General features: G+C 36.7%; 1 protein-coding gene across 1 annotated transcript in view; it reads right to left on the bottom strand.

Moving 5' to 3' along the window:
* Window positions 1–24,057, bottom strand: part of CSMD1 (CUB and Sushi multiple domains 1) — a gene marked incomplete at both ends in the record, with an annotated part of 1,184,444 nt that overhangs the window by 584,407 nt on the left and 575,980 nt on the right. The window contains 2 exons of the mRNA XM_080616376.1: window positions 8,960–9,167; window positions 20,116–20,310. Of these exons, the coding sequence (XP_080472502.1) occupies window positions 8,960–9,167; window positions 20,116–20,310 (403 nt within the window). The remainder of the gene's footprint in view (window positions 1–8,959; window positions 9,168–20,115; window positions 20,311–24,057) is intronic.

The following is a 24,057-nucleotide window of genomic DNA, read 5'->3' as shown; positions in this document are numbered from 1 at the left end:
ACCGGTCCCAACACCGATCCCTGAGGGACACCACTCGTTACCGGTCTGCAGGGGGACATTGAGCCATTGACCACAACTCTTTGCGTGCGGCCATCCAGCCAGTTCTTTATCGACCAAGTGGTCCACCCATCAAATTGATGTCTCTCCAATTTAGAGACAGGGATGTCATGTGGGACAGTGTCGAACGCTTGGCACAAGTCCAGGCAGATGACATGACCTGCTCTGCCCCTGTCCATCAGTTTCGTAGCCCCATCATAGAAGGCCACCAGATTGTTCAGGCAGGATTTCCCCTTAGCAAAGCCATGCTGGCTGCCACCAACCACCTCCTTGTTTTTCATGTGCCTTAGCATGCCTTCCAGGAGAATCTGCTCCAAGAGTTTGCCAGGCACAGAGGTGAGACTGACTGGTCTGTAATTCCCCGGGTCATCCATTTTCCCCTTCTTGAAAATGGGGGTTATATTTCCCTTTTTCCAGTCGTCGGGGACTTCACCTGCCTGTCATGATTTTTCAAATATGATGGACAGTGGCTTAGCAACTTCATTCACCAGCTCCTTCAGGACCTGCGGATGGATTTCATCAGGTCCCATGGACTTGTGCATGTTTAGGTTTTTAAGATGGTCTAGAACCAGATCCTCTTCTACAGTGGGCCTAGGGTCTTCATTCTCACAATCCCTACATCTGCTTTCCAAGACTTGCGTGGTGTGGTCAGAGCCTTTGCCAGTGAAGACCAAGGCAAGGAAGTAATTAAGAACCTCAGCTTTCTCCAAATCCAGGGCAGTCGGTTTCCCCAATAGCTTCCGGAAGGGGCCTACGTTGTCCCTAGTCTGTCTTTTATTCACTATGTAGCTATAGAATACCTTCCTGTTATCCTTAACACCCCTAGCCAAGTTTAATTCTAACTGGGCCTTAGCTTTCCTAACATGGTCCCTAGCTTCCCAGACAACATCCCTGTATTCTTCCCAGGCCGCCTGTCCCTGCTTCCACCTTCTATAAGCCTCTTTTTTCCTTTGAAGTTTCCTCAGCAGCTCCTTATCCATCCAAGGAGGCCTCCTGGCCCTCCTGCTGCACTTCCTTCTAGTTGGGACACAACACTCCTGAGCTTGGAGCAGGTGATCCTTGAATAACAACCAACAGCCTTGGGCCCCCCTGCCCTCTAGGGCTGTGTCCCATGGAACCTTACTAAGCAGGTTCCTGAAGAGGCCAAAGTCTGCTGTCTTGAAGTCCAGGGCAGTGAGCTTGCTGCACGCTCTTCTCACTGTCCTGAGGATCTCGAATTCAACTATCTCATGATCGCTGCAACCAAGGCTGCCCTGGAGTGTCACATTTCCAACCAATATGCACTTAAATAATAAAACAAACAAATTTATACGTGTTCTTCTGTATCAAAACAATTTGAAAAGGAAAAAAAAAAAAAAAAAGGAGTTTAGGATGCTGAAAGGAGAAGGAACACAATGTCCAGAGTGAGGGGAAAAATATAACCCTGTCTTAAAATACCAATTTCTTTGCAGCTTTGCTTTCTTAACAGTAGTAGTTAGGCTTCATCTTTCCTCCTACAGAAATGTTAGGGAAGGGGGACTATTCTCATCAACAGATGTACCTGTCTCATCTACATTGGTTTTTTTTTTTTCATTCTATGGACTCCAGAGGTACTAAGCAGTGTTAATTTTATTCTCCCAAGTTTGCTCACAATTTACTTACAACTGTGGATAATTAATTTTTTTCAAGCAAGCATCTGAGTGCCTGCAGAAAATCCATTTTGGAACATGAAGATTTTGACAAATATAGCAAACTACAAGATACATCACTGATGAGATCAGCGTAATAATTCTTATTATGGGAAAGCTGTAGGAGTGAAGAAGCTGTTTATCTGCACATGTTTGGGTATAGCAACTGCTATGCCAAAGAACTGGATATAGCTACTGAATTAAAACATGCTATTTCCCACTCAGAGAATTTTAAAAGACTGTGGAAAGCACTACTTTAAGAGCTAGAATACACCAGTTGCCTGTATGACATGTTTAGCATACATAGCTAGCATCCAATTTTCACTGTGCCTATTTTCCTCTTAAAATCCCTAATACGTGAGTGGGATAATCCTTTCTGAGACTATGCTTAACAGCTGTGACACCAGTGAGACATTCACTTCAAGATTACAGAACTCCACAGGCACTCAAGTTCAGCACACTGTTGGTGAACTTTTTCTACACCATTTTGAAAAAGGATGCAGGGTTGGGCAATATGTTCTTCAACCCTTAATCTAATAGAAACCAAGGGGAGAAGGACAAGAAGACCTACAACAATGTGCCAGTGTTTGTCTGGGATAAATTTCACTGGATTTTAAGCTTAAACCATTGAACATGGCAGCAAATGCTGAGAGAGAATGCAGAAAGAGGACATATGGGAGAGGAAGGGAATGGAATGGGAAAGGGAAGGGGAAGGAAAAAGGGGAGGGAGCACAGGTGTTGCTAACAGAAAACAGCTAGGAGTAAACAGGACATACAAGCATCAGCACCAAATGCAGCAACTGAAAGGACTCAGAAGCTAGAAAACAACACATTCCTCTGAGACTTTTAAAGACACATGGCATTTGCCATATTACTTATTTTAGGGGTTCTTCTATCATTTATTCAGTTTGCAGTATGCAAAAAATCCTGCAAAAGTATGTAAGACTATATTTTCCAGTTTTACAAAGCTCTTCATACAGACACACACTCTAACTTTCTTACTCACCTTAAATGTACCTGTCTTTCCAGTGAGGGATTTGGAACTACATAATGTTCTATTATGCAAATTAAATTTAATTTAATTAAAAGAATAATTAATTATTAATTAGTCAATTAAAAAACTTCTTGTGTTCCTATGCCTATAGATTGGGTTCAAGTGCTGAACAGCATTAATGCTGATTTTAAAATCTGATAGACTATGAGATTTTTACACAGTAACTGGAAATTTTGCAATACGAAAGTCAACAGAATTCAAGGGTAACTGTGCAACTTGTTTTCATGAAAACAAGCAAACAAAAAGAAACGTCAGTCATGGCTCTCAAATACAGAAGATAATACTTACTGGACTCAGTTTCCTAACCAAAACAGACAAAAGGGAAAATGCAGTTAAAAGCTACAGAAAAGAGCTTCCAAAACCTAGTAGAAAGCAAGAGAATCCTTTACCAGTATCTCCAATAGAAATGTACAGCTTTGCAGGGTTTCACTGGTGACAAAAAAAGAAGGCTGACTGTCAGAAGGTCTCTAATGAGGCTAAAAAAAGTAACTAAGTACAAATAAATTAATAAAAATCTGATTGTATTCTCAAATGAAAAAGCTGGAATCTACCTGCTTTCTTGTTATTGCATGGCCATGGCACATCCTTTCTTGTCTGATAGAGAAGGAAAAGAACATAAAGTCTTATCTTGCCAAGGGTAGGTATGTTAGGAGCTGCTTTCAGTTGTATAACTGTATTGAAGGCGCATCCACAAGCAATGCATCTTTTCACAGTAAACCAATAGATGGTGCTCTTTAGCTGCATAATTATGTAATTCTGAGCTAAATATTCAGCTCATATGTATGGACCTACTGACATAGGTGTCTATCTAAAAGGTGATTTAGACTACTGCATAATCTCATTCACCACTTTGCTACAGACCTTTCACACAAGGGTGGTAAAATTGACAGATCTCTACAAACAGTACAGAAAACATGCAGGTCAAACTACTACTATTTTGAATTATATCTAAGTGCTTGGACTGGTGCATTTACCTATGAAACACAAATTAGTATTATGACCTAGCTGTTATAAGAGTTATTCATTAACACAGAAATAAGAAGTGAGTTTTGGATGACTCCAGGTACTTATGCCAAATTGAATGCCAATACTATAGTAATTCATTATTGCTGCTTCCAAATCACTCTCACATCCACATAAAGTTTTATGGCCTTTCACTAGGATATTGAGGTGATTTATAAGGAAGTCAGAATAATTGTGAAAGTATTTTTAAATAGTATTAGGAAATTAATCTGGACTAAAATGTATAAACTGTAGGTAATTCTCTTGTATTGGCAAATACTGAGAAAAAATCAAAGGATAATAATTTTAGGTTTAAATAGAAGAACAGTAAGACAAATTAGTATTGTAAGGAAAAAGAGGAAAACAAATTTTAGAACAAAATATGTGTAATACTAAAACTGCAAGTTAAAAAAATTAGTGCAGAATTATTCTTAGCATCATAATCAACTTTCATGCATGCTGTAATAGTCTAAGATATTTCTTTTGTCAAGTAAGTTTTTAATCTTGCAACAATTATGGAAAAGCCACATTTATATAGAAAAGTCAGAGTCAGGCCTACCTACACCCATGTGAATTCCCCAGCTTTAACTAACCTGTTAATAATAAAATACTCAGGGCAAATTATAAACCAAAACCAAAAGCAACCTCAGTCTCTTCGGAAAGACTCATTAAGGAATTTTCAAAAGGATGCTTTCCTCAAGTTATATATTCCTGATTTACTTCAAAACGATATTCATTAAGCCTGTCCTTTTAAGATATTTATGAACACTACCTCTAGATGCAACTTCGATTTAATTTTCAGTACCATATTAAGGTGAAGTCTAAAGGGACATGTTTGGAAGTATTTTAAAAGCTGTATTTTTATGCAAAAAACCTCTATTTTTTTTAGTAATAATAATTAACAACAGAGGAGCCCTTCAGACTCAAAGGATGCACCACTTGGTGAACTTGGAGTCAGACTCCAGACATAGCAAAGAGGTTATCTTTCTGTTACACTTCCAGAAGTACTGCTCTTGGCATTGTGAGCAAGAGCTCACCAACTCAAAAAAACCCATGTATTTAATCTAAAACTCCTTTAGGTAATAACAAATTAACTAAATTTATTTTATATTTAGCAAATATCAAAATTATTCAAATTAAAAAATATTTATTTTATCTACAGTCAACTAATAATACTTTTACTTCCTCCACAGATTAAAAAGCCTGTTATACCTGCTTCACATTCATTTTGCATTCACATTCATCTTTTTAAGCCTGTTGATATTTATATTGATTCAAAGAAGGGTTAAATATGTGATCATCTATATATTTCCGCATCTATTCAAGATACAGAGCTATATAACTGCTTTTTAATTAGGAAAAAGGACTTTAAAAATCTGTAATAGTTTTGACACTCTACTGTATCATGGACATAAAATATTGAGGTACTGCCACTTGAATATTTTATAAATTAATTCCATTAGAGTGGACTTCATGAATGATTGTCAAATAATATTTTAAGAATAAGAAAAGGTAAACAAATCTCTTCTTGGTTTTCAATGCATTGGAAACAAAACAACAATCAGTTATACAACATAGAAATTAATCGAGCATCTTAAGCTTTAGAAACATGTAAGGCATATAAGTAAAATAACATAGTTAATAATATTTTTATGTAATAAACATAAGGCATACACTAGAATCAATATCATTACATATCTCATACAGATATTTTACAGATAGAAGATTTTTCCTCAGCAATTAGGTTTTACTTGTTCTAGCACTTCCATTGCTTTACTTAAGAGTCCATCCAGATTTACTGTAATCACGCTGGAACTGCTTCTAACCTTGCTGAAATGTCTGGAAAGGGTAATCCAGACCTACTGCACCATACACTACAATCACTAAAGAATCATTAGTCTGAAATTATTTTCTTTATTCTCACTCTCTTTCCAGCTTTGCAGCTCTCGCTTAGCTGGCTTTCAGTGCTCTTCACTAGGATTATGTAATTATTTTACAGGAAATGCTCCTTTAAGTGAAAAAACAATCATAATTACCAGACCATGCTAATGGAATGTGTGTCTTCTGACACAGAATTAGTGTATAAAGCTGTTGACATGATGCTAAAGAAAAAGGAGTAATTAAAAACAAAAACAAAAAAACAAACAAACAAAAAAAAGCCATCAAAACACACACACACGTGCAAAAAGACACATTTTAGGATTATACACCTCTAGACCACTAATTTCAACTACGGAACAAGTTCACATTTAAACACACAACACACAGCTGATTTTAGCAGATTACAGCATGCACTACATTTAGCATGGCTCTAATGTCACTATGGTAACTGCTCTGGCTTAAATTTAGCTAAATGTGTAGCTTCATTCCAAATCATCCAATAATCCATTAAGCATTTCTTATAAAACTTCCCATGTCTTATCCACACTTTAATCAGTAATCCTAATCTGACCCTGTACTGGTATCAGTGATACCTGTACTGTTTAATATCTTCAGCAATGACACAGACAGTGGGATCAAATGCATCCTCAGAAAGCCTGCAGATGACAACAAGCTGCGTGGTTCAGTTGATGTGCCAGAGGGACAGGATACAATCCATAGGGATTGCGACAAGCTCTTGAAGTGGGCCCATGTGAACCTCACAATGTTCAACAGGCCAAATGCAAGGTCCTGCACCTGGGCTGGAGCAACCCCAGTATCAGCACATGCCAGGGGATGAAGGGATTAAGACCAGTCCTACAGAGAAGGACTTCAGGATGCTGGTGGATGAAAGATTGGACATCAGTCAGCAATGTGCATTTACAGCCCAAAAAGTCAACCGTATCCTGGGCTGTATCAAAAGAAGCATGACCAGCACACCAAGGTAGGTGATTCTGCCTCTCTGCTCTGGTAAGATCCCACCTGGAGTACTGCATCCAGCTCTGGAGACCTTAGCAAAGGAAACATATGGTCATCTTGGAGCAGGTTTGGAGGAGGGCCACAAAAATGATGAGAGGGATGGAAAAGAGCTGGGGTTGTTCAGCCTGGAGGTCTCCAGGGAGATCTTACTGCAGCCTTACAGTACTTAAAAAGGGCTTATAAGAAAGATGGGGACAAACATTTTAGCAGAGCCTGCTGCAACAGGACAAGGGGTGATGGTTTTAAACTAACAGAGGGTAGATTTAGGCTAGATATAAGACAGAACTTTTTTTACTACGAGGGTGGTGAGGCAATAGAGCCAGGTTGCCCAGACGGTAGATGGTAGGTGACCCACCCATGGAAACATTCAAGGTCAGGCTGGATGGGACTCTGAGCAATCTGATCTAGTTGACCGTGCCCCTGCTCATTGAAAGAGGGCTATACTAGATGACCTTTAAAGGTCTGCTGCAATCCAAACTCTTCTATGATTTAACAATTCTATTATCATAGGGACATGTAATAAATCCTTAGCTGTTAGTGATCAGAGAGGTTGCCCAGGAAAGCTGTGGATACTTCATCCTAGAAGTGTTCAAGGCCAGGCTGGATGGGGCGTTGAGCAACCTGGTCTAGTGGAAGGTGTCTCTGCTTATGCATGGGGGTGGGAACTATATGATTTTTAAGGTTCCTTCCAACACAAACCATTCTATGAGTCTACGATTAGAGTTTAGCATTGTTTAAAAAAAAAACAACCTCCAACAGAAAAACAAATCTCAGGAAAAATAAGAAAAATGTTTCGGCAGAATTCTAGGAGAATTAAACTCTTATAATTTCTCTGATTTCCAACGTAACACTGATCAACATAATGAGATCAATTAAGATTATGGTTCCATTACTTTCTACTTATATTTGTCTACATCATCTATTACCGGAACAGATATGTCTATGTGATTATCTGTAAATTTATTCCTGTATTTGCATGTTCAAGTTCATTAACAGATTAATTTCTTGAAAAATTCCAAATGTGTTAGGTGTCTACTAGAGCCTCAAAAACAAAACTAAATGGACAGATTTTTATGTTGTGCAGCAATACCCCATTAGCTCTTCCCCTTCCAAGATTTCAGCTTCTGGTCCTTAGAACCCTTAATAAGAAAACATTGACACTGATGACTGCTGTGCATGCCTGCGCATGAGAATGAAGCAAAGGGGGTACTTGCACATTGCACTTGAGACACTAAGACATGAGCGCTTACTTTGACACGAAGCTGCTTCACTGACTGCCATTACACAACTTTTGGTCATGTGGAATGTTAAGAGAATTGGACCCTGACAAGAGTAAACTTGTTATATAGATCCAGAAGTATCTTCAAAACCAAGTTTTCACATATTTGCCAAGCATGGCTGACACACATTTTTATTTGATATAAAATTTTTCAGCAAATCAGATGCTACCTGGAACTTCACAGTTATTAATACACTGTACTGCCTAGCCTGCTACGACATTAAAATATTAGTGAGATTGCTTTAGATCTGCAGAAAGGCATTCTGAAGATAATAACCATCAGTCAGCTGTGAGTAACAGATCTGTATTTTTTTTTAGGCTACACTTTATAGCAATGTATGTCAAGCAAAAGAAAAACCTGCATAGGCAGCATGCAATGAAGCCATTCTGCAACTTAATCCATTCCCATAGACAGAACTATCATTTTTTTTTTACTTAGAACAGAGAACGTAGAATTAGTATTATAATTACTAAGCCCTAATACTGCTAAGCAAACAATTCTAACAGTTTTAATCAGCCAACATAAGATAATAATACTTGCACACGAGTACATTTAGTAAGACTGAAATACAGCCTGTTTAGAATAAGATGGCATCTATCTGCTCTCTATATATTCCTGTTTTACTGTGAGGCTGAATTTTGCTCACTACTTTCACTGTTGGAGTACAACACCCCGATAAGTCATTCAAGACACAACAACAGAAAATGTTCTCATAACAAATTCAAATATGTAACATCAATAAATGTTCACTGCTAAGATAACTTAGAAATATAACTCTTGAAGATGGTGGAAAATAAGAAGGATCACGATTTGGAAAGAAGCAGAAGCAAACTACTGTGATTTTTTCCAGTTCTGAAGGGTAAAAGCATCCAAATGAAAATACATAACAAAATGGTTATTGCTAGCAGGTAGAAAATATCTTAAACACCCTTTAATATTTTCAAAATACTCACCAAAAAATGAAAAACAGAACAAAGATCTTCACAAGATCTCTGACTTACCATATTGATGGTGCTTCTGTTCCACTGATCTCTAAGAAGTCATATCCTTCCTCTAACTGGAAGTCAGTAAAGACCAAGGCAATTGTATCTCCTGGTTCAGCCAATATGGTCCAGGTGCAATCAGCATTATTTTCATACTCAGACGGGAAGTGAGGACTTGAAATAGTTCCACTTGTCCCACGCAGTGTCCCTCCACAAGCTCCTTCAGCTGATGAACAGAATATCAATTATTACTACAGCTGCAGTTTAAACAAGTATTTCTGCCATCGTAAACCCAGATCATCCCCTCTGTGTGTAGAATATCCACAAAACAAAATATTATCCAGATGAATGGAATAGAACAGTTTTCGGCCTTTAAGCTGAAGAAATTCTTGGCTTGGACTTTTTCCTTTTCTAAATTGCTGGTGATACTTTAGTGCCAGGACAAAGCAGGATAAGATTAGCAGAGACACCTAGTATGAGCACTTTGGCTCTGTGAAAGTATGCACAGAAGTCATCTAAGGAAGAACTTGGCACAGAATCACAGAAACACAGTTAGTCTCTCCGTGATATAAGTTTAAAAATATCACCTTTTATAAAGATTTCTCTCATTTCTTGTAACTATAAAATCTGCTGAAAAAATATTCTAAACTAGGAAGCACTAATAACATCATACTAGCCATTCTCAAGTATTTTGTTCTGAATTAGGACGTTTGCAGATAGCAAATAAATTCAGAAGGTCTGGTTGCCAGAAGGACCTTCCAAATTTCACATATCATCAGCTAATATATATTTTTAAATGGTCATTAACCAATTTTAAAAAAATAAATACAGAGCACACGAATTTCATGCTAAGCCTGGAATATTGCTTAATATGTTGCTTGTTGCCAGACATAGCAGACTTCTTGTACTCTTCCTTGCCCCATAAGACTTCATTGAAAGCTTTAAAGATATGCTGATTATTATTAGCATTGGGTATTAAAACATGTAATTAAAAAAAAAGTCTCATCTATACAACTGATTGGCATAAAGAATCAAAGATTTGCCAAGTGGCTATCGGTGTGTTGTAATGTGGGTATGAAAGCTACAGCAATAGTAATTAAAAATATTTCTGCATAGGTGAATGATCAGAAGCATTTCATTTTTGTATTTCTTACCCATCTTTACTTACTGCTGTTATCATTAGGTATTATTTGCATACTGTAAGTGCATGTGGAGATTTAAAATTAAATACCTTGGCAAGGTCCACGACACAAGAAACTTACAGTCTAATTAGGATAATAGCTGAATAGTTAATTAACGCAACAGAGAGAGGTAGGAGTAAAGCTGCTCTTCTCAGTCACAGCTGAAAGTGTGTCAGTGAAAGTGAGTTTTAAAGGAAGATTTGAAGCAAAAAGGATTCTTTTGAATCAAAAGAAGATGAATACTGTGCTGGACATTCAAAAAAAGAAGACTATTAAAAGAGGAAAAGTAGCTAATAAGGGACTGAAATAAAAAGAAGCAACAGAATAATTTCTTTAGCATTTAAGTATTGTATGGCCCATTAATTTGATTAAAAAGAGGAGAAAGCTGCTGAAGAGATTCAAACAGGTAGTCACCTTTACTTTTCTATGTGAAAAGTAAATTTTTACTTACTAAAGAAATGTAACATAACCTTGGCTATCAAAGCCTTATTTAGTTTCATGATTTCTTAGCACACGTATTTCTTAGAGGAGGGCAGGTCTTTCCAATAAATTTAGTATCTTACTTTCTGGACCTTGATATTTACATGTTCTTTTTTAAACTAAGGAAATTTAGGAGTGAAATAGATCTACACGCCTAAAAGATTTCCTTTTGTTCTTGAAATCAGGCCACTTCTGTGATCATTTCTCCCTCAGTCCCTGGCTTTTTATACAGTGCATATTAAGAGGGCCATTGTGCCTTTGAGGGATGAAACGGGAAAGGAAGTGAAACTTAAAGAACTCATGGATAAAGCTGAAGTTCAGAGTTAAAATTCCTGGTGCATACTACATGCAAAGATTACAGTAATTTAAAAACTATTCTAAATCTGTAACAAATCAGAAAGGAGAATAAAGATTTGTTATCCAGTAACATCTTGAATGACCTTTTTTTTCCTTTTAAAAAAACCCCAAACCCAGAACTGTGTAATCTTCAAGCAGTTCAGATCATCATCTAAACCAGCAATGAAAACCAAATAAACTTCATACATTCTGTGCCAATACTTCAGTACAGAAACTAATACTGAGTTACCGATTTCCACTCGTGCCATCATCAGTATCAGAGCTTGAATGAACCACCAAAACCTGGAGTTTTCCACTGTCTCTTTTGGGAGCAGGGGAGGGAAGGGGACAAGGGGATTTTCTACTTTTTGCACATTTGCCATAACAGTGGGATTTGGCTTGGTTTGGTTTTTTTTTTATTTTAAAGAATCAAAATGTGAGAGTATGAGTTCCATGTAATATGGCATACAGGTTTTGCCTGTATTCTTGAAAGCCAGCAAGCAGGCTTTTCCCACCCAGGGTAACCAGCAGGATGTGCAAAATCCTAAGTCAGCCATAACTCTTTGGTACTAGCCACTTGCTGTTATATTTTGTTATGACAACATTCTCAATGACAGCATCTCCCACTGTGTTTATACTGACATTAAGTAACATGCTAGTGGTAATTACAATGCTACTAAGTGTTTCTGCTGCACAGCCCTTGAATAAGCTTTGAGCTCTAAAGCTCTGAATTTCACAGCTGACAAGGAAGGCTTATGTAGTTGATTATTTCTGGCAATCACATGCAAAATCTAAATTTATATGCAGTGCATTACCAATGAAAGCCAAAGGAACTCAGGCTACTACAGATATCTGCCCAGAGGAATGCATAGCTTTTTAATCTATTCATAGAAACATTTTGAAGAGGTTTGCAAGAAACTAAGTTAGCTCAGAAATGGAAAGGGAACATTAGTCAGCTAAGACCCCAGAAACAAACTCAGACCAGAGACTCAGTATTTTTTCTCTGACAGATGTGGATGTCTTAAGGAAAGACCATGGTACAAGCAGCTGCACAGAATAATCTTTCCTCTAACATATTTCCTATGCTCCAGGAGGTTTAGGGACCTCCTTCATCATAGTTGTCACATAGGCTAAGGCAACCAGACTGTTGAATGCTAAAATGTAATAAATTGCCTAAGAGTAAGCACAGGCAGAAAGGATGTAGCCATACTACTTAGAGGGGACAAGACAAATGGTCTGGACATACACTGAGTTTCACCAGCTGTCCCCAGAGCTAGTTGGCCTCATTGGACCGATCACCTTTCTTGGCCATGGCCCTATGTCACATCGTTGAGAGAGCTAGAACAGTACCTGGGAATCTTAATGTATCACTCACTGTGCTTAGAGTAATTTGGTAACAGATAGTGCCTCAGGCTTCATGAATTCAAATTCTAAGTGATTTACAAATTGCATTTCAAAAAGTGCAAGTAATTAATTCCAAACACTCATGGTTATTTTCAAGTTGTAAGCAATTGCACAAACTGCTGTTTGTATCAGCATAAATGACTACTCGAAGTATAAAGCTGCAAACATTTGGATCTCTCAGTAGTCAGGAATTAAGTCCTTGGAATTTAGAGAAAATGCATCTTCAATAAAGTATACATGAGAATCTATATGCCTAGCACCACTTGACAAAAAACACATACATTGTATAGATTTGTATCTTAAATAAAACACATAAACCTATCCATCAAGTTAATATATGTAAAAATAAAAAGGATCACTAAGGAACAATGGCAGTCAATGAAAAATCTTACGTTTTCTTCAAACTAGGAGGAGTAATTTCACCAAAAATATCAATATGACAATTTTGGTAAGCTGTGTCTTGCATAAATGAGATCTTGCTTCAAGTGAGGTGCAAACTCTGCTAAGCAGATATCCAAGGATGGGGTAACAACAGGAACAGTATCTTAAAAATCTTCCTCATCTAAACTGGTGTATTTTGAACATTCTATCATTTTCTGATAGAATGTTTTGAACATTCAAACATTTTTACTAGACTTTCCTCTTCTTGCCACACAAATGCTTTCCAGAGTGCAATGTTCTGTATTCTATGTGCCTTTATTATACAAAAACTAATAAAATGTGTATGAAAGTCTTTTTTTTTTGTTGCATAATGACAAAGAACAAACATTTAAAACTGATCTAGTCTTTCAAAATCAATTTAGAATCTGACTTGAAATTATCAGAATTGGCTATTCAAGTTTAGTTTTTACTGAAACCTCCTTATTTGAAATATCATTTTGCTACATTACTACTGTAAAATAACTTACATAAAACACAGCTGTGACTTAAAGTACAAAATTCATAGTAATAAAGTTTTGGTCCTGTTATGTCATTTGTAGCCATTTCCTTACCTCTTTCATCACTAGCAACAGAATAGATGCAATTAGAAACTTGAGTGGTATCTTATATATTGTCATCAAATGACATATTGTCATTTTGAGTCATTTTGTAAATTGTATCAATTAAAGAAAAATGCAGCTTTAGAGGGTCCCAAATGAGCCATGGTCATGCATTATTTAGAATGCCTTATTGAAAATACTACAGAAACAGTTCTTTATTCATTGAGGCTGGAGAGCAACCCAGGGAGAGAGACAGAATCATAGAATCATAGAATAGTCAGGGTTGGAAAGAACCTTAAGATCATCCAGTTCCAACCCCCCTGCCATGGGCAGGGACACCTCACACTAAACCATGCCACCCAAGGCTGTGTCTAGCCCGGCCTTGAACACCACCACAGATGGAGCATTCACAACTTCCCTGGGCAACCCATTCCAGTGCCTCACCACCCTTTACAGTAAAGAACTTCCTCCTTATATCCAATCTAAACTTCTCTTGTTTAAGTTTGAACCCGTTACCCCTTGTCCTATCACTACAGTCCCTAATGAAGAGTCCCTCCCCAGCGTTCTTATAGCCCCCCTTCAGATACTGGAAGGCTGCTATGAGGTCTCCATGCAATCTTCTCTTCTCCAGGCTGAACAGCCCCAACTTTCTCAGCATATCTTCATACGGGAGGGGGTCTGGGTTGACGGCAAGGTGAATATAAGTCAACAATGTGCCCTGGCAGTCAAAAGGGCCACCCGTGTTCTGGGGTGCATCAAGCACAGCATCACTGGCTGGGCATGGGAAGTGACTGTTCCACTCTACAGTGCACTGGTGTGGCCCCATTTCAAGTACTGTGTGCAGTTTTGGGTGCCTCAATATAAGAAGGACACCAAACTATGACAGCATGTTCTGAGGAAGTGACCAAGATGGTGAAAGGTCTCGAGGGTAAGACTTAGGAGGAGTGGCAGAGGTGACCTGGCTGTTCAGCTTGGAGAAGAGAAGGCTGAGGGGTGAGCTAACTGCACTCTACATCTTCCTCAAGGAGAGCAGCGGACAGGGAGGTGGTGATTTCCTCTCTGGTGACCACTGACAGGACATGAGGAAATTTAATGAAGCTTCCTCAGGGGAAATCTGATTTGTACATGAGGAAAAGGTTCTTCATCGAGAGGATGACTGATCACTGGAACAGGCTTCCCAAGGAAGTGGTCATGACACCAAGCCTGTCAGAGTTCAAGGAGTGTCTGGACACTCTCTGTCATATGGTTTAGTTTCAGGCAGTGCTGTGAGGACCAGGGAACTGGACTAAATGATCCTTATGGGTGTCTTCCAACTTGAGATATTCTATGATTCTATGATTTATTCAATTCTTTATTAAATGGCATTTTTCTACATTTCGTTTGTGAAAAAGTAGATAATTGTACCTCATTTAATAAAATTCTTCAGTACAGAAAACACATCAATGAAAGAATCATGAATGATTACTTTCATAGATACATATTTTGCAAACTATCAATATGAAGAGTTAGTTAAGTGTCTTTTTAACATAAGACTCTCAAAATTATCATTTTAAAATGTCTTACTGACAAAAACCTAAAAACAAGCCATAGTATATCAATTCCAAGTTTAAAAATAAATTTTAGTTTATCAATGCCAACTGTCAAGCTGCTAAACTGCCAGATTCATAAAGACCAAAAACATTGCTAAGAGTTACAATGGTGTAGCATTACACATTCATCAGATAAGTCATTGATCTAATCAAGTTCCAACTGGCAGCAAGGTCTTTAATCATCAAAATATTCACCTCTACTTGCTAATCATCTTTAATATTTTAGGTTTTTATAGGCTTTACTTTGAAAAGGTAAAAGTTAACACCTGTGCTTCTTTTCTGTGTTTTAAAAAATGGAAACTTGTAAGAAGGGTTTTTTTTTTTTCTATCATCACCTGAATCCAGATGTACTGCATCCCAGATAAGTGCTCTAATCAGTGTGCCTCCCCTTCTCAATTTCTTTCCTTGCTGTTGATCAACTTCACATAAATTAAATACTCATTAGACCATGCATCTAAGATGAAATTTCTTTCTCTCTCCAGGGTTTTCAAAGGACACTTCAAAATAATTTGGATTGCTCTCTAAGTAGAATGGGATTATTTTGTTAAAATTTCAGAAATAATTGTGGTTTATGAAAATAGTGTCTATTTCACATATATTAAAAAGTCAGATTTCTCACTTCAAGTTAATAGTATGTACAAAATAGAAACACAGAAATTGCTGCAATTTGCTTACGCACCTGTGGGCACTCACTGCAACTGCAGCACCGCTTTGAGCATATCAGCATTGACATTTCAGTGACCGCAGTGGGTTTGTCCGTAGTTATTGTCCCTGACTGTCCTGGAATAAGTGGAGCAGCCTTGTACTTCCTGGGGCTTGAGATTGGCCCATCTTTTTTCTTTGAAAATGCTGTGCTTACCTTAGCAGCCTTTTAAAATTTTATTTATTCTATCATATCAGTTTGCTATACTAGAAAGACCTCTTCTCCCACCATCGAATCTGGAGAGGAAATCTGATCTATTAGTCAAAAATGTTGTAAATTTCAAATAAGACAGAAACAGTGGTGGACAAACTATTTCCTAATCTGGCAGAAAAGTTCAGTTATTAACTGATAGTACATCCTTTAGCAAACTTAAAATCACAACCCCAATGCGGTCACCTTTCTAATGCAAAAAACTTTAAGGGAGGAGAGCTAGACTAAGAGGTTCAGAAACTAACCAACAGTCTGCAATCTCATACTCTTTCTCCCACAGAAATAAAAGATCAGTCTTCTGGATATCTTCTAAAGACTCTCTTCTTTTTCCAATTAAGTATCCTAAAATGTTTTCCAATGATATGATAATACTTCACTTGAGAATATATATTTTAGTGTTGATAATGATCCCTTAAAATAACAGTTGATAACAAATTAATAGTAAAGCTCTGATTTTGAATGAAAAAGAGAAAAGGCTGAATTCTCTCAGGGTAAATTAAGGACTCTTGCAGATTTCACACAATAATTAGGAAAGTTAATCCAGTTATTACCAGAAGTTCACATGCAGTTGTGACATCCTTCATCTTTTTATGACCACCCTGGGTTTCTTTTTCCATTTTTAGAAAATCTGATGTTGTCTGCTTATGCTCCTAACGGTCAGACTGAAGTCCTCTCTTTCATTCTTTGACTTTATCATTTTGAATACCTTCACTATGTTTTCATTGTGCTGCTCATCAAATTTTACACTTCTTGGTCCTGTTTTCCAGGCAATTTATGGCACAGATCCACTCTGATCTGGCACCTTTTAATTTTTCTGTCAGGTCTACCAATACTCACACGTCAGAACAAGAATATATAAATATATGTATGTGTAAATATATATAAACTTACACACAAGCACATATACAGAAAAAAACAGAATGAATGTAGCTGCATCCGTATCTCTGTTGCATCAGATCTAGTCAGTCCTGCACAACTGTGTAAGAATTTATACAGTATAACCTATCTGCTTTTCCTGAAACACTTCTCTGACTTCTTACTTGACAAGTCACAATGAGTTTCATTCAAATTTCATCTCAATATCAGTATTGTAGCAATTCAGATTATTCTGAAAAGGAACAGAATTGCTCAGGCAGGAAACTGCTAAGGCACTCTAAAAATCAGATTTGGGAAAATATTCTCACTTTATCATGTAATGCAATATCAATAAGCAGAATTATTAGGACATATTCTTTTTCTTTACCTCTCTTTTTTCTAAATTTGTTTATAAACATGGATAAATGATGGGATCAAGACATCTTTTTATCCCCCTTAAACTTATAAAAACTTACAAAATTGTATTTGTCTGAACCGCAGAGGCTGAGAAGAAATTTGATCAGAGAATTACTTGCTACCTCAGAAAGTAAAGAAAACACCAAAAATGTCAACTTCTCTTTGCTAGATGTTTTAGAAATATCAGCTCTGAATCTCTGTAGTTAGTTCCCTTCTCCCTCTATCTATTGTAAGAAACTTTCTTCAGTATCTATTATTCACCAAAGTATTTCTTAAATAATATTTTTTTAAATCCGGGATTGAATAATTATTACTTGACCTTTTGGACCTTTCTGACATATAATCTCTTTTTCTGGTTTGTCTTCTTTATTTATTCTTTATTTTCTCTCCAATAATTGAGTATCTTTGTACTGATAACATATTACAAGTTCTTCCTCTCACAGTTATTTTCACTATAAGGAATAGCTTACCATTGTAGCATCACTAATCCAATTTGTATTGCTAGTGTTAGCTTCATAAAAATCTAGACTCATGCAACTATAATCAACTAGGGATTCTCAAAATTACTGAGGATTGAGAATCTAATTATACAAAGTTCGTTTAGAAGTAGTCACATAACGTAAATCAGCTACTAGTGGAGTTACTGCAGTGAATGAAATTAACTCGCAAAATGTTTGAGACTTGTACTGCACAGTATTTCAACCTCAAAATAAAGAAGGCAAATGTTTTGGGTTACACTATTAAGGTAGCCAAGAATGAGAAAAGAAAGACCTTTCTTATTCTCAGGACAAACACCAGAACAGAATATAGGTGGGCCACTGATTCTCCCTGTCAATTCTTGTAAGCCATATATGTGGTTTTGCAGTCACCACACAGCAGCTTCTAACAGCAGAACAGTCCACGGCTGCTCTTACTTACCATTTGGAAAAACAGGACTAGGTTTTAATAATTACTTCATCTTTACAGAATTTGCCTTTGAACTTTTCTTTAGAGGCTGCTTTCTGCTTTTGGGGACTGTTTTCTACCTTTTTCAGTTTGGAAGTTGCCATATTTTCACACAGCAAAAATCATTAAAAGAAAACAGAAAATAAAAATAAAAAGATGAAGCCAATGTCTCAATGTCTTGACAGTCAAATTACCTAAACCTTCTAAAAATGCCATTGACTGCACCTTTATTTCTGTTCAGATTTCGTTCTAAGCCATCAATGAATTTGTGGTACAGTTCAGCTCCAGCACCCTCCGCATGGCTGTGTTTTAAAGAGAGAACTTCTGAAACTGAATAGCAGTCAGAGAAACAAAACAGCAGATTGAGTCACATCTTCCTGGAGGCTTAGTAATTCACTAGGATTTTTTCTAGCAGAAATGACATTTGTACAGTTAGACAATGTATAAATTACTGGAAACCAGCTTTTTAATGCTTCTGAAAATACTAAGTAACAAAATTGCAGAAAATAGTAATTTGCCAGCATCATCAAAACTAAGGAAACATAGCACAAAGAACAGATTATGATTTTTTTATATATAAACCACGTATCTCTATTTAACTTTGCTGTATTACCTTGCATGGATACCATGAAATTAGTTCATGATGACAAAAAAGAATAATACCATCGAGAAACAAAACTGTAACAAAAGGTGCTTTCATGGGAAAGACCAAGATTCTTACAGAAACAATAAGGGAACCTTTGTTGCTTGAAGATATAGTGAATGGAAAGGGCTACCTCATGGCATGTGTTCCAGACTGATAAAATGAAACAAAATAAGGAATATTTAAAATACCTAGCCAAATCTACATTCCACATGAACCCTTAAATATTCACTGTGGGAATGGCTCAGATCACATAAATCATTAACTGTTACATAAATCTGCTGTTGTGGTTCTCATTTCTTCATGGAAAGTACACAGAATTCTTTGGATTTCATTTAAGTTCTACACAAGGCTTAGGCCCCTGCTTGAGTTTTAATAGGTTAAATTGAGTTTTAACAGATTAAATTCTGAGTTACAAATTATGAACAAAATTTCAGTCCTGTTAATAGACATTTGTATGCAGCGTACACTGCCAAAATGGGTGTATCATCAGAAACAGAACAAATATTTAGTAGTTGTTGATGGCACCATGTGTTTATTTTTCTGAAACATTATTACTACCACTTATTAGAAGTATGAAAAACCCATCTAAGGTCAGAGAACTGAAAGACAGAAAATTTTTGTTTTCTTCCTGTTTCAAAGCACTAGTAAAAGAAATCTTTGTAGCATACTGACTGAAATCAAATCCAAAAAACAGACATGACCCAAATTGCTGCTGGTTTTTATTATTATTATTATTATTATTATTATTAATTTTTGTATTTATTTTGGAATACACAAATTTATAAAATATTTCTTTGCTGTGAGGAATTACACTATAAGACCCTTCAGTCACAAGAAACCTACAGAGATTGCTACAGAAGACAACTACCCCTGACCTTGTGACGAAGACATCGGAAAGGCAGAGTACTCCACGTTCCCTTTGCTTCTCTCCTCATTAGCAAAAGTTGTGTCCTCAGGTCTCCAAGTTCTTAATATAATGGAGAACTTTTGGGGAGAAAAGTATCAGCTACAGCACAGGAGAAACAATACAAGGAACTACAGAAGCAATAAGGATATGTGCATGTTCGTGATACTTAACGGTATGCAAGTAAAGGCTCTTGGTGTGCCACAGTGTGAGGCTGCTCTGTATCATCTTTGAAAGGTTGTGACAGTCAAGAGTGATTCCCAATGACTGGAAAAAAGATAATTTTTAATTTATCGTTTTCAAAAATCCCTAGGATCCTAGCAAGTGTGTATCCAGTCATGTTCACCTCAGATCTCTAGGAAAATGGGGTGAAACTGTTTAAGAAAACCATTCCCATTTACATTTAGAAAGTAAAAAAAACCCAACCACAACAACAAAAACCTACCAAAACCCCATCAATATATTTAATCTGCTGATTTAATATTGTCTTAATATTTTAAAGATACTTCATGTCTTCATTTTACCTCTGCAAAAAGGAACTGGAAAATCCCATGATGCACCATTTCCAGGACTCACAATACATGTCAACATGGCATGGCCTTCTAATATGTAACCAGAGATACAGCTATATCGGATTTTATCTCCAATGTTGAATCTTGTTCCATGAAGTACTCCTTTAGGTATTTCTCCTGGGTTGCCACAAGTATGACTAGGTAATACTGTCAAAAGAAAAAAGGAAATGCAATTAATAATTGCTTTTATAATTATTAATTTTAAAAACAGTATTCCTTACACAAATATGGCAAAATTAGGCTATGGAATGTACTTTCACAACAGATTTCAGTTGATAACAGACATCTTTACTTTCAAAGCTGATTCTGGAACTCAGTTCTTGGTTTAAGAGCATGTCATTTAAGTTCTTTACAGATCTATTTTCAAACAAAGTATCCTGTAAATCCTGCTGTTTCTCCCAAAACTCTGGCCGAAGTAAAAGAAGCTTTTATTTAATTCCTTTTTTAAATACTGCAAAAACATTTATACAACATCATTATGGATTCAGGCAGTAGAAGGCACTTTATGTACAGTTTTCATTTTAGTTCATAGAATAGCAATTTAAAAGAATCCAATAATTAACTGCTTTTCAACAGTAAATTAAAGTCTAAGGTATATTTAGGAAGTTTGTTTTTTCTGCATATTTTCAGCGTACTCGGGTTCTGCAAAATAAATTAAGTCAATCCTTGCTAACAGAAACAGAAAACAGGAAGGAAACAATGACTAAGCAGGTAACCTTGGGCTGATATGAATGGACATACTTATTTTCTTTTTTATTGCAGAAAGTTGCTACCATCTGTAAGCATCAGTTATTTGGAAGAGGTTGTCTTAACTATTTATCAGTTTGAATATACTCCTTCACCAAGGAAAAAACAAAACAGTGTGCTGGAGAGGAGGAAAGTGCAATTGTTTTTGTTCTCTATCTCATCTGAAAGTTATTAATAGCATGCAATTCCTTTCATTGAGGTACCACAAATTAAAATTCTTTAATTTCCTCTACAGCAGAACAAATAAGTGCAGGAAGCTGAAATATGTCATGAACAGAGCTCAAAAGATAAAAGTGTTTAGCAAAGAAGTGGTGGTCTGAAAAGCTCACGTGTAATTCAGGTATCATTTTATTAACCACGTATTTCATGGACAAATTCTTTCACTCTATGCTTCTATCTTTTCTTATTCTACCCATCTGCAGAATAAACATAACCATACTAACCTCACTAACCTGCATGTTGAGAGGATTAATTACTCAATACATGGACATCCTCAGAGTGCTGTAAAGCATTATATCAATATATCAATGCTATTTAAGCCCCATTATATCATGTAAGTTCAGTTATTTAATGCACACCCTTAATTCATTACTCAAACAGTCACACTGGCATTTGAATGATCACGATTACACTTAATTTATTACCCAAATTATATAGTAAGATTTTGAAAAGGCAAAAAAACACAGAGATAAAAAATTAAGAGATAATGCTTTCATTTACAACATCCTTTTATGAGAAAACCAAGCCAAGTGCAAGGTCCTACACCCGGGTCGGAGCAATCCCAGGCACAGCTACAGGTTGGGCAGAGAAGAGATTCAGAGCAGCCCTGCAGAGAAGGACTTGGGGGTGTTGGTCGATGAGAAAAAATGAACATGAGCTGGCAGTGTGTGCTCGCAGCCCAGAAAGCCAACCGTATCCTGGGCTGCATCAAGAGGAGCGTGACCAGCAGGTCGAAGGAGGTGATCTATTTGCATAAAGAAGGTCTCCTGCAATATGATGGTTTTCACTCCATCTGTCAAGAACCCCAGGAAAAAATGGGACTTTGCATTTTGAAACTGGTATGCATTTTACCACAACCTCCTAAAAAACAGTAAAAGATGAGTGACTTGAGAATGACCATGTACAATATTACATGTAACAGTTCACAGGATTGTCAAGATCAAGCATTAAACTACATTATTTATGTGTTTTTCTAAAGCTGTGATTTAACTATATTGCGGTAGCAGCACAATTTCATCTGCACATACTTTACTGCTTCTAGTCTGGACCTGAGTTGAATTATCCTTTGAAGGCTCCTAACAGTAATCAGAATAGTTTAATTTTTGGATTATGACAGTTCTAGCTGACCAAAGCTATCATATGTAAAGGTTAAACATGTCCATCAAAGTACCATTCAGAGACTCAATATGACAATGAATCCAGGAGAACATAATGGATTCTTTTTTTCCCTCTCAGATGTTACTATCATGAACTAGATTGCAAAGATCGCCTAGAAACCTTAATAGGGAAAACCTCACACTGTATATGTCACTTAAAGATAACAGTTTCACCTTTCTGTGAATCAGTTGCTCAGCTTTTACATGTCAGTGACCCACATGGCAGTCAGAACTTGACAGCAACCATTCAGAAAGTAGCTTAATTGAAATTAAGAAAAATGCGAAGCGAAAAGACGAAAGGAAGGAGCAAGGTACAAGTTTTTCTGTCACTTATTTCAATAGCTTTACAAGATATTTCGAGGAAGCATGTTTTTTTCCTGTTCTTCCTGAAACAACTGGAAAAGCTTTCCAGACTGAACCTAAGTTCAGCCAAATGCAAACTTGCCTACTTTTTGCGGTTCCTTATTCCCCTATTACAGACCCCCTGTATGTTTCCTACGACAGCCTTCTTACATTGGTGGCTACAGGCAAAACCACACCAAAGGAAAAAGTGTAAGTTAGGAGGAAATCACAGAGTCCCCTGATACACTTGAGAATTTTGGAATCACAACATTGGAAGGAATTTCTGTGGAGAAAACCAGGGTTACAAAAAAATTCAAGGCACATGTCAGGATGTGCAATAGGCATGATGCATAGCTCATGGCACCCTGTCCACATGGCTACAGGAAGTGGTATACACTGTAGTTTCATGCATAAATAGGAGATACACATACAACTGTATTCTAGAGCCACAGAAGAAGAAAATACTTTTTGAGGAGTGCAATAATTATACTTATTATGAAAACAGAACAAAATAAGCTAACAAATGGGAGAGGAAAAAATGCTACATTTTCTTGCAAGAATGGCACTGAAACTAAAGTTTCTGCTCCAACTCAGAAAAGCACCATTTAAAAAGGAGCTCATGGTGGGGGGGAATAATAGTCTTTCAATCTACCAAACTAAAAGTGCTGCATTGAACAAAAGATGGACTTAGAAATATGCTTATATGTAATGTGCATATAAAAGAACTTTCTTTAATAAATCTGTTCTGGAAGTATTGGTTCTTTCTTTAGGTGTAAGTAATGAAATTTGCTTTAAAAACTAATTCCAAAGAGTTCTGTAGAACTGTATCTGCCATTCCTACCTAGAAATAGACTACAAAATCAATATATTTGATTTTTTTTTGTTTCTAATGTCTTACATTAAACTCCATTAGAGTGTATTTTGACCTTCCTTTTTTAAGTAATTCCAAATACTGAATCAATTGAAAAGCATGTAATATTTCACTGTCAATTTATTAAACAACTTCGTCCTTTCTACTTACAGGAGCTATGTACAATGAATAGTTAATTGATCAACCAGTGCTGATTTCCACATTAGCATGGAACACTGTAGATGCATGTAGGTCATTTGTTAGAGGACGATACCATGACAGAAACTGCACAGGCCTACCCTTTGCAAAATTCTTCTTTATTCTCAAAACCAGCATGGACTACAATCATGCTTTCATGAATATAGCACTTTTTGCAATGCAAAAGAGATGCAGAAGCTAGAGCAGGTTGCCCAGACCATGTCTGTTTCTGGTTTTAGTATCTACATAGATGAAGACTCCACAGACTCTCTGGGCAACCTTTTGTAGTGTCTCAGCAACCTCACAGAACAAATAAATAAATATTAAAATACATATATATTGAAAAAAGCTATGTCTTATGTTTAAATAGAATTTTCTGTA

Source organism: Psittacula echo (assembly GCF_963264785.1).
Source record: "Psittacula echo genome assembly, chromosome: 4".
In the NCBI taxonomy this organism is placed as follows: domain Eukaryota; kingdom Metazoa; phylum Chordata; class Aves; order Psittaciformes; family Psittacidae; genus Psittacula; species Psittacula echo.
The sequence above is the reverse complement of the archived record's forward strand: the minus strand, read 5'-3'. Positions and strand labels throughout refer to the sequence as shown.